The 12,193-nt window shown below is 41.9% G+C and overlaps 1 protein-coding gene across 1 annotated transcript in view; it reads right to left on the bottom strand.

Moving 5' to 3' along the window:
• Window positions 1-12,193, bottom strand: part of SETDB2 (SET domain bifurcated histone lysine methyltransferase 2) — a 59,203-nt gene that overhangs the window by 40,562 nt on the left and 6,448 nt on the right. The window contains exons 5-12 of the mRNA XM_069857285.1: window positions 11,279-11,845; window positions 9,457-9,576; window positions 8,731-8,900; window positions 8,096-8,303; window positions 3,412-3,496; window positions 2,338-2,446; window positions 1,241-1,566; window positions 46-134 (exon numbers count right to left, since the gene is read on the bottom strand). Coding sequence (XP_069713386.1) covers window positions 46-134; window positions 1,241-1,566; window positions 2,338-2,446; window positions 3,412-3,496; window positions 8,096-8,303; window positions 8,731-8,900; window positions 9,457-9,576; window positions 11,279-11,845 — 1,674 coding nt within the window. The remainder of the gene's footprint in view (window positions 1-45; window positions 135-1,240; window positions 1,567-2,337; window positions 2,447-3,411; window positions 3,497-8,095; window positions 8,304-8,730; window positions 8,901-9,456; window positions 9,577-11,278; window positions 11,846-12,193) is intronic.

Genomic DNA, 12,193 nt, shown 5'->3' with positions numbered 1-12,193 from the left:
CCCTTTGTGCTTTGAACGAACAATGTGAAACTGCCAAAAATTCACCTGTTTGTGAAGAACGCCACCCATGGGAAACTTCTGTTGTGAGTCTCTACAAACACGCTCTGTGCAAAGAGATTTGGGCAGCAGCTGTGCTGTAGAACAGAATATTTGAATTAGAAACAGTGAACCATCTCGTCATCAGCTGAAGAACCTATTTTGTGTCAGGTATCTGTCACTAATCAAGGTAGTTTCTTCCCTCCCTTCTCCAGCCCACACAAAATCTCTATTACTCAATTTTTTGTCAGTTATTTTTGCAGTAACTATGTCTCTCTGAAGTATTTTGTCAGTTATTTTTGCAGTAACTATGTCTCTCTGAAGTATTATTTCCATCTTATTATTAAAGTACTTTTGTCTAGGAAAACCAAGGTTTTTTTATCAAGCTGTCCTCTAGAAATTTATGGTGAGAATTCATCTTTGATTCAGGATGCACTACAAATAATCAGACTGTGACAGACATAGATGCAGAAGAAAAGTTTCAGTGAGATGTACTACTAATCCTAACCTCTAATACTGCCTCTGCAATGGAGAGCAGCTTAAACATATGCAAGGATTTTGCTGTAAGACACATTCACGTCAACAAAGAGAAATCAGTTATTTGCAGAGTACATGCAGATACGTCTATGAAGCATCATCTTAGCTGAGGTACTTGGTAATTCATTACTATTTCTTGGCAATTCAAAATTGAGAGACTTATTTAGCAGATAGGTTCACGAAGTGGTCTGTCCTACCCTGTACCTATGATTGAGCAGTAGAGACATTACCTAGAGTATCACAACACTTACTCTAAATTAGCAAAAGGTAGAATTTACAATGGTTAGGGAACAAAAAAATGAGTCTGGGAGAAGGCTTGTGGTTCAACTAAATGTGCCATTTGCTCTTCCCACCCCCCCCTAAAAAAAGCTGTTCAAAAATTCAAGACAGAGATGTCACTCATTACTGGGGAATATTTCACTCGGGAACCTAGTTGCGCCAAAAACTACAGCTAGTACATAGCATGGATCATCTTATAGGGGCACTAACAGCCAGTGTGACCCACCTGCTTTTCTGTCACTTCAGAGTGCAGGGAGCACCATGTACCTGCCTTGCCATGCACCTACCACAAGTATGCTTTATGCATGAAAGCTTTCTAGTTTATGCAAATATATAATTAATTTATTTAAGCTAAGACAATCAAGAAAACACAAGCAACTTTACTTACGTTGAGAAAACGACCCACATTTCCTTCTTTTGTGGCATCCAGTACATAAATATTGACTTCATCATCATTCTTCAGAAGTGGCCTGTCACTGTTGGCCTCCTCACAGTCTTGTTTTGACTGACTGTGGTTTTCCTCTTTGCAGTCAGCTTTTACTGGTACATTTTTGGATGCCCTCAAAACACACGTGTCATCCATCACCCCTGGCTTGCCACAATCAACACCCTGAAGAGACAAGCTCTTTCTTTTGCTTTCTGCACTGTCCTCATCAGCAGCCTCTGTCTGTCCAATTTCCATCAGATGTTCTTCCTCCTGCTGCTGCGTGGATTCTGTCAATGGACACATTATTTTTCAATGCCAGTTGAAAGCCAAAGCCTTTCTCTTGTTTTGCCCAGATCTCTTATCCACCCACCCTTGTTTGTTCTCCAAAATGTATGCAGCTTCCTTGCTATTTGCAAGTGTGTAACACAACTGCCCTTTTCCACGCCTCTCATCAATCCTCCTGCAAATGTCTGTGTTTCAGGTTGCGGTGCCTAGAGCACTTGCTCAACTGATCTAGTCTCTCCCTTCTCTGGAAGCACACTCCAAATTGAATTCTTGCACATAGCATTTTATCATGATTCTCCATCTTAAATCCTGAGAGAATCACAAACTGTAATTCAGACAAACAAGATGCAGGTGCAAATAGCGTCAGTTTCACACCGCCTCTCCAGTCTGAGGCCCCCTCACTCCCATATTATATCCCGTTCAATTTCTGTTGACTAGAACACGTATTGGGTATGACAGAAAAGGATTTGCAAGACTGACCTCACAATTGCACTGTATTAGAGAAGCTGCTGTCAGCACTGTTCAACATGTCCCAGGATCAACTTCGCAGACAAAACATTGCACTGTACCACTTAAAACACTGCAATATGCAAGGCACCAATGATTTCTGTACCACTGAGCTCTCTTAGGACAACTCAAGCATTATGTGGACAACATCAACTCTGAGAACACGGCCCGCCCGATTCCAAAGACCACCTTCTACATTTTAAGTCTATCACCTGACGGGGTACAAGTGTACTAAGAGTGTGGTATTTACAGCTCTGCAAACCTACTTTCTTTTCCTTTCTTTGTTCCACTGGTTAGTTTTGTTTTGCTTGACCGATGAATCTGAGAACTATCATCTTCATCTGAGGTGGCACTGAGCACCAGTGTATCAATTTCCTTTAAACAGAATAAAAGATAATGAAACAGCTGTGATACATTGTTTCTGTATGCAACTCTGGGTAAATACAGGATAGCAACTGGGTTTTAGGACTCTGGGGTTGAAGTTTCAAACCTACTGTAATACATAACTATAGCCGAATTTCAAAAGTCCATACATTTATTGCAATGCAACATTCATCTTAATTTCAAACTATCCTTCAAAATAACCTGGAAGGAGTTCCCCACTCAATAAAACATTTAAATTACTGCTTTCATCCCCACGATTTCACCAGAATTTAAACATGTTTGCATAAGTTGCTGAACCAAACCCAAACATGCTTTTTACATAGCTTCAGTAAAATGAACAGAGGTGGCAAAACTTATCCCCTCCCACCACAGAAAGGTGATTAGCATGGGAGTTTTGACACAGGCAGCACTGCCAAATGTTAGCATGAAAATCCCACGTGCATTTCTTTAGTGCAATGAAACCAATGAAACCTACAGAGTAAGTTTACCCCAGCTTCCCCTCTTTGCAGAATACACTTCACACCCAGGTAAGATCAAATTCTCCCAATTGTGGCACGGCATGAGAACGCTGTGTCTGACTCCTGAGATTTTCTTCTCACCCCATATTCTTTGGGGAGACATCACAAAAGTATTACCGCTCCGACCCCCTAACCCTGCAGTTAGTTACAACAGGGGGTGGAGGGGAGAATGATTTCTTATAACTCTTAAGGCTGGAATGTAAGTGAAGGGTGGAGAAGCGAAGGCTGTGAAAGTGCTGGTCTCATGGAACATTTTGAAGGACAGATGATGGAGAAGGGATGGGATATGGCTTCCAGCATGCCAGCTTAGCTCACGGTGTGACACAATCTCATGAAGAAAGATTGTTAGAACTATATAAATGTATAAGATGAAAAGGTCAAAACTGACATACATATTCAGCACAGTGAAAAATGAATCTATCTTATTATTATAACTACCTTTTTTTGGTGGTGATTATGAAAAGTAGCTGTTCTAGTTCCAGGCCTTCTCATAGTTGCAATACTTAAATTCCTTGGATGAACCCTGTACAGAAAGGTCAAAAGGAAATTATAAAAGACAAAAAGACCTATAAGCTAACTCTCACAACACACGCTCCTCTAAGATTCTCTGGTTCATATAACGGGAGTGTAGCTATGGTGGGGTACAAACTCTTCAGGCGGGATAGGAAGGGTAGGAGAGGAGGCGGGGTAGCCCTCTTTGTAAGGGAGGACTTGGACACCATTGAGATGGATTGTGGCAATGAGGAGATTGAGTGCCTGTGGGTTAAAATCAGAGGAGCCCACCAGAAGGTAGATTTTGTGATGGGAGTCTGTTACAGACCACCCAGCCAAGGAGAAGCAGCTGATGAGCTCTTCTATAAACAGCTGGGGTTAATCTCTAGATCAATGCCTCTTGTTCTTGTGGGAGACTTCAATCCGCCTGATATCTGCTGGAAGTACAATACAGCAGAAAGGAAGCAGTCTAGGAGGTTCCAGCAGTGCGTGGAAGACAACTTCCTTGCACAGCTGGTGAATGAGCCAACAAGGGAAGGTGCCCTCCTGGACCTGCTGTTTGTGAACAGAGAAGGCCTTGTGGGGGGTGTGGCAGTAGGTGGACGCCTAGGACAAAGTGATCATGAGATGATAGGGTTTTCTGTTCTAGGTGAAGTGAAGAGGGTGGTTAGTAGGACAGTAGCATTACATTTCCAGAGGGCAGACTTTGAACTCTTCAGAAGGCTGGTTGGCGAAGTCTCATGGGAGACAGTACTAAAGGGCAAGGGAGCCCATGAGGGCTGGGAGCTCTTAAAAAAGGAAATCCTAGCAGTTCAGGAGAAAGCCATCCCCATGTTCCAGAAGAAAAGCCAGCAGGGGAAAAAACAGCTTGGTTGAACAGAGAGATCTTGAGTGATATCAAGAAGAAGAGAAATGTTTATGGGCTGTGGAAGAGGGGACAGGCCTCTTGGGTGGACTACAGGAGGGAAGTGAGATTGTGTAGAGAAAAAATCAGAAGGGCTAAGGCTCAACTAGAAATCAGATTGGCAAAATCTGTGAAAGATAACAAAAAAATCTTTCTATAAATATATAAATAATAAAAGGAGGACTAGGGAGACCATACAGTCCCTATTGGACACAGAAGGAACAACAGTGACAGGGGATGAGAAAAAGCTGAGGTACTTAATGCCTTCTTTGCTTCAGTCTTTAATTATAAAGAAAGTTGTTCCATCTGTGTACAAATCCAGGAGCTAGAGGAGCAAAATGAGGCTCCCATGATCCAAGAGGAGGTGGTCAGAGCCTTGCTTGCCCAACTAGACACCCACAAGTCTATGGGGCCAAGGGTATTGAAGGAGCTGGCGGATGTGCTGGCCAAACCCCTTTCCATCATCTTCCAACAGTCCTGGAAGACTGGGGAAGTCCCACTGGACTGGAGGCTGGCTGATGTTGTGCCCATCTACAAGAAGGGTTGGAGGGAGGACCCAGGGAACTACAGGCCTGTCAGTCTGACCTCAGTGCCAGGGAAAGTCATGGAGCAGGTGATCTTGAGTGCTATCATGAAGCACATGCAAGAGAACCGGGTGATCAGGCCCAGTCAACATGGGTTCACAAAAGGCAGGTCTTGCCAAACTAACCTGATCGCCTTCTATGACAAAGTGACTCAGCTGCTGGATGAGGGGAAGGCTGTGGATGTGGTCTTCCTGGACTTCAGTAAAGCCTTTGACACAGTTTCTCACAGCATTCTGCTTGGGAAACTGTCAGCCTCTGGTCTGGACAGGCGCACACTCTCCTGGGTGGAAAACTGGTTGGATGGCCGGGCCCAGAGAGTGGTGGGAAATGGTGTGAAATCCAGCTGGAGGCCAGTGACAAGTGGGGTTCCCCAGGGCTCAGTGCTGGGTCCAGCCCTGTTCAATGTCTTTATCAATGATCTGGATGAAGGCATCGAGTGCACCCTTAGCAAGTTTGTGGACGACACTAAGCTGAGTGGAAGTGTTGATCTGCTGGAGGGTCGGGAGGCTCTGCAAAGGGATCTGAACAGGCTGGACCGCTGGGCAGAGTCCAATGGCATGAGGTTTAACAGGGCCAAATGCCGGGTCCTGCACTTGGGGCACAACAACCCTGTGCAGTGCTACAGACTAGGAGAAGTCTGGCTGGAAAGCTGCCTGGAGGAGAGGGACCTGGGGGTGTTGGTTGACAGTGACTGAACATGAGCCAGCAGTGTGCCCAGGTGGCCAAGAAGGCCAATGGCATCTTGGCTTGTATCAGAAACGGCGTGACCAGCAGGTCCAGGGAGGTTATTCTCCCTCTGTACTTGGCACTGGTGAGACCGCTCCTCGAATCCTGTGTTCATTTCTGGGCCCCTCACCACAAGAAGGATGTTGAGGCTCTGGAGAGAGTCCAGAGAAGAGCAACAAAGCTGGTGAAGGGGCTGGAGAACAGGCCTTATGAGGAACGGCTGAGAGAGCTGGGGTTGTTTAGCCTGGAGAAGAGGAGGCTGAGGGGAGACCTCATTGCTCTCTATAACTACCTAAAAGGAGGTTGTAGAGAGGAGGGTGCTGGCCTCTTCTCCCAAGTGACGGGACAGGACAAGAGGAAATGGCCTCAAGCTCTGCCAGGGGAGGTTTAGGTTGGACATTAGGAAAAAATTCTTCACAGAAAGGGTCATTGGGCACTGGAACAGGCTGCCCAGGGAGGTGGTTGAGTCACCTTCCCTGGAGTTGTTTAAGGCACGGGTGGACGAGGTGCTAAGGGGCATGGTTTAGTGTTTGATAGGAATGGTTGGACTCGATGATCTGGTGGGTCTCTTCCAACCTGGTTATTCTACGATTCTATGATTCATAAAGGCAAGATTACACCAGAGCATGCAGTCTGACAAGTCTGACAAATTCTGTGACAATTTTGCTATTAAGAACTGAGGACCTAAGCTAGGTTCACAGTAGTATTTGTAAAAATACTACTGTTCATACTTTTTTGAGAGATCAGCAGCTGCTTTTACATCCTTTCCCAGTTCTTCTGCCAAGAACCAATTTCTCTCTTGTTTTACTATTATTATATCAGATCATCTCAAAACAGAGCATTTACTGACAAAGTTTGCCTTTTTCCTGTACCACTTTTCACAGTTATGACAGTGAAAGCAGCTTTCAAACAGGGAAGTAAAGACGTTACCAGGACAAAGGATAGGGAGCGAGACAGAGGAGGAAACAGTTAATATATGGCAGATAATAAAAAACACTCTCCCAGAAACGAAACTCAGCCCTTCACATCAGGAGCAGGTTGGGGGAAGACAGGAAGCAGTATCTGGCATATACATTTAAAACATCTAAAAATCACATTAATCTGGATTACATTCAGCCTGCAGTTAAAAACACCACTTTTAAAACTAATCTTAGTATCTGTGCAATGTCTAGCAGTAAGTAACAGGTCTAATTCAAGAAAACTTTCAGTGTAAAACATTTATATGTATTTTATTGCCACAAAACCCCATTGTATTTCTTTGGGCTACTGATAATGGCAACAAATGCTACTATTGAAACCTTTCTTAAGATTTAAAAATCTTTGTAAATTCAAAAGGTGCAGTAGGCACAAGAAAAAATTGTGACAGAATAACAAGACTTTATCACTGGGCCAAGGTTATGTTTCATGTGTGGGCCATGTAGAACATTTTTATTCTCAGTAAAATAGATTTATGAGATAGAAGGTAGCAGTGCAGTAAATGCCATTTTAAAGCTTTCCTTCCCCACAGTTTTTAGTTATATAGCACTTAGCAGAAATAAAATCTAGCAGATTGCTTATAATTATGTAATTTACAAAATGATGAATTTATTAGGGATCCAAGATACTGAAATGCAAGTGAGAATATACTGTTTTAAAAAGTTCCCATTTGCAATTTCATGGTGCTTCTCAAAGATCCACAATGATCTTCTCCTATGAAATGAGCAAGAATTTGCAATAATTCAGAAGCAATGCAAAGAAGATATTTACAAAGCAGTGTGGCAAAGTAAGGAATACAGTTCAAGAAAACAAGCTCCCAACTCCCTTCTGATAAAATTGCAGAATGCTATGGACAAAGCCACATGGTTATTTTGCAGTATTTTGATTTTAGGAATCCCAATAGGCTATGAGATCCTAACTGTAAAATGAAAACAGGACCACAACTTTTGCATAGTAAACTGCAAAAGCAAGGTGTTGTCAGGCTCCCAGTGGGAAAGGTTAAGACTTCTAGCAGGAAAGGTTACGTTATGAAAAACAAGAAGTTTAGAGACTGGGAGCAAAAGACAGGAGAGTTATTGGCAAATTTGTTATCGAACCTCTCAGTGTCATCAAATATCTTTAAATCATTTACCTCAAGTATCTTTCATTAATTCTTTCAAATTAGCATAACGATTAATGCCTTGAAAAGACCAAGGAAACCCAGGAGATGAATTGGATTTCTAGAAAATGCCAAATGGTGCAGTAAGTAAGTAAAATTAACATAGAGGAGAAATTCTGTCCCACTAGAAGAAATTATCAGGAATTTACAAAAAAAAGTTAAGAAAGAAAATAAAACACATTCAGCTGAGGACATTCAGGTCTACTCTGAGTTTTACGAAGGACTTTATAGAATAGCAGAATATTAGTTTTGTTATGCTTAAACTTGCTTTGGTAAACTTACAGGATTGATTTATTTTCATCGTCCTGATTCTCAATAACATCATTTTTGCCAGTCTGCATGAGTTCAATCACATTGTCTGAACAATTACTGTCATGTTTTCTTTTTTTAGAAAAAAAGCCACAGCCTCTGTCATTCACTGCACCCTTCTCTTTCAGCCCTTGATCAGCATTTCCCAATGCTTGAGCTTCAGCTCTGCTCATTAATCTGCCTGGAAGAAAAAGATAAGATTATTTTACTTAAATTCTTCGTTTGCTAAAATGGGTCACACTTGCTATTGCAGGTCAAACTTATATTAAATAATTACAAGAACATTATTGGGTAAAGTAAAACATGAACACATTTATACTGAAGGAAAACTAGCCCTGGCACAGGATGCATGGGGCCAAAATGGAAAAATCAACAGTCTGAGATAGGTTTTATTCCAGAATGTTTTGATTGTTTGTCTGGCACCATCACATTGAAAAGTTCTTCAAGGTTCTTCTGTCAATTTGGTTATCTTGCAAGTTATGATTATATTGACTCACTTCTTTTCCAACCTTGCATTTTCCTGTTTGGTTCTCAAAAAAATTCCAGGGCAGAGGCCACAGGAGAGAGAGAATTATGCTATAAGTCTTCCACAGGTTACCTTCTGTTACCTGAGTAAGTGCAAACAAATGTCCCCTTGTCGATATCATCGAGGCAGCGGATGCCCCAGCCTTTCTTCTCCGTGTTGAACACTTGCAACCTGACTTGAATGCCATGCTGTACAACTCTGTTCTGACACATCATCTTGTCACACCTGCACAACACACTACACTCATAAACTCTGTCAAAAGGAAGCAAAACAAAACACAATATAAACGAATGCATTATTAAAACAAAGTTGCTATTATTAATTTTTCTCCTGAGCATTAGTAAGGCAGTTGACTGAAAAGATAAAGACTCTGGCTAAAACTGATTGTGCAGCACTGCTCTGAAGTTCGTTACTTTATTAATTTCTGATACATCAATTTTAAGAATCTGATAGCCAGATATGTAGACAAGAAAAACAAATGCTAGCTTTTTATTTTATAGGAGTAAATCACAAAGAAGCAGAAATCCCTATGAAGCACCTAACTATTACGTTACTCTTCATACTCTTCCCGAGTCTTGAACTAAGCTGTGGAAATTGTTATACCTGCAGGATAAAAGTGGTTTTCCCTCTCCTACTACTCAAGTCACACCAGTTATTTTTATCATCCTGATCTGCCAGTAAAGCTAAAACATAAATGGAAGGTTTTAGTAATCCAGAAACAGCACTTACACTTACAGGAGTAAAATAAAAGCAGGCAAAATAAAAGCAGGCAAAATAAAATAACAGTTAATAGTTCGGTCTTTCTTACCCACTAGGAACAGGTCCCTCCAGCCTTTTGTAACTATATCCATGAGACGTTTTACTATTTGGAGACAGAGAAATTTTACTACAGCCTCTTGCAGTTAGCTGTAGGCATGCACATTTTGACCTAAAAATTAACAATAAATAATTTCAAAATTTATTTTGGGCAGTGTAAATAAAGCATAAATCAGACAATTTAAAATGTATTTGATTATACAAACGCAGTCTAGTATATACCTATATTTTTAATCCCCTCATTTTTACTCTACAAGGCCATGTCAGGCACCCTACCCCTTCTCACTGCCTCTCGCCTGGTTATGTGTGCTTCACAATAATCGTGTTCTCTCCACCCTAATCCCATTCTTCTGGCAAGTTCTGTAGAAGGCACATGCAAACAGCTCAAGTATGGCTGAAATTTATTATAAAGAGGACACCGTCAAATGGATTGAATGAATGAATGAAAATCAGCTGTTCTGACATAGCATCCCAGTCTGTTAGCCCCTACTTCATCACTTTCCTCCTGCCCTGGCCCCCAGGAGGTGCAGACTTTCACACTGCAGACTGGAGAACTCAACCAATAATGCTGGTCTTCACCATCTTGTGTCATGACAACTCCAAAGACCTACAGCATTTATGCAAACAGCAACAGACCAAATTATGGGTATAAACTGGAGAGGGGCAGATTTAGACTACACATAAGGAACGATGGATGATCTTTAAGGTCCCTTCCAACTCAAACTATTCTATAATTCTATGACTCCATGATTCTATGAAATCGTGAACCCCAAAACCACACATCAAAAGCATCTCAACTCTTAAGTTCAGTGCAAAGCAGCAGCACGCTATGCGCTTGCTGCCTCCCACTGCTCAGCTCAAACTAAATAACTTTAATCATTGAAGCCCCATTATACCAGGCTGTGATTTCAAGCTTTTGTTGGGTCATGGGCAATTACAATGAGCACCAGCATGTGCACATGCTCTAGATATCAATAATACAAAATGGATTCAAGACCAAGTAACACCTACAGGGAGAAATCAGGTCAAAGACAAACAGCCTTTAAGAAAGCGGATAATATTATCATGAAACTCGCAGATGTTAACTGCAGCAGGTTCTCACAGAGGGATAGGTAGCTGAAAGTTACTCAGATTTTGAAAAAGACAGCAGTGAGCAACACCATTTGAGCTGCTCAGAACATAAATGCATCATGACCACAGGGTTTCATAGTTTCTGTTTATTGAATGGGAAGGACGGGACGCAGAGGCTGTGAACGGGGAGGTTTCTTATTCCACTCTCAGTAACCTTCTAGGTCTCAAAATGATCTCATCTCTCCAGGCTGCCCATGCCATCTCCATGATACCATTCCACAGCAGGAGCTACAGCAGAAAATGTCATGCAGGATGCTTCCCTGCCTGCCAGGGAAATGTTCCTTCCTCTGCTGGCAGAAGACTCTCCCCTCCCTGTTCCTTTCCCAATGGTAAGGAATTTGTTTGCCAGCTCCACTTGGAGAAGCACCACAAGTTTAGGAAGAAAGGGAAAGGAACACAATAATCCACCTGTTGATCGCTTCCTTCCCTACAACAGAGGCTAGACATGGGTAGGAGCACCCAAAGTTCTAGAGAAGACAAAGATACAAAGATACAAAAAAGATACAAAGTGGAGTCAGTCAACATAGAGCATGGCACAGAACGACTACCACAGATACTCTTGCAGCACTGGACTTTCATCATCGGGCACTGTTTGGTACCACGTGCCTTCACACTTACACCACCACCACCCCTCTATTGAGGCATCACACATTACTTGTCTGGGATTGGATTCTTCTACCTACCTATCAATGCATCCATCCGTGCAGTCACAAGAGTCAACAAACACACTGGAGAAATTGTTAAGATAATATCCACGTGGCCACGATGACCTCCGGTATTTGAAATAAGGTAATCTTGCACGGTCAAGATCATTACAGAAGGAAATGGGAACAGACTCAGCTCCATGGCTAATATCAAAATCAAACACGAGCGGTTTGGGATTTACAGTGTTCCTGCCCAACAGTACATACGTGTTGAAGGAGAAGTAATCAACAAATAAGAAATTACACTCTGTTTCAAACAAATAGTTTTGTACATCTTGAAAGTTTCTCAGACTTCGGCCGCAAGGAGCTTTATAATTCACATCCAGTGATTTTGAAAGGCAGTTTGCTTTTGCATGGCGTCTTTGGAAGTGAAACAGGATTGGTATCTTGAGAGGATTTTCACCCTTGTAGGAGTTCATTGGTCTGTTGGCAAGACATGCACTAGAGCACTTGTGGTTCTGATACTGCAGGCTTAAATGTAGATCTTGAATTTTACTAGATGCTTCTTTACTCCCAGAACCTGTTTGTTCCATTTCCTTCTCTTTGCTACTTGGAATGAAAAATAAAAAAACCAAAAAACAACCAACAAATCAAACGGAGCAGCATCTCAGACAACTAGTATAATGCTCACTTTTTTAGTGGTTCAGTACTATTAGCACAGGAAAGAAACAGCCCATTGCTAAAACGCCAAGGGTTTCACTGAATCACTGTGTGCACCGTGTTACTGTCTTAACATCATATGAAGACATGTTCAATAGCATCACAAAAAAAAAAAAGGGCAGGGAGCAGCTTCCTCCCAGAAAGAACTTGCATGCTAAAACACAGAAAACACTAAAGCAAAATAAAGGGAACAATATCTTTACTTGCATCTTCAAAGTTAGTACCTGAGGTTAA

The sequence above is a fragment of the Phaenicophaeus curvirostris genome, chromosome 1, assembly GCF_032191515.1.
Source record: "Phaenicophaeus curvirostris isolate KB17595 chromosome 1, BPBGC_Pcur_1.0, whole genome shotgun sequence".
Classification (NCBI taxonomy): Eukaryota; Metazoa; Chordata; class Aves; order Cuculiformes; family Cuculidae; genus Phaenicophaeus; species Phaenicophaeus curvirostris.
The sequence above is the reverse complement of the archived record's forward strand: the minus strand, read 5'-3'. Positions and strand labels throughout refer to the sequence as shown.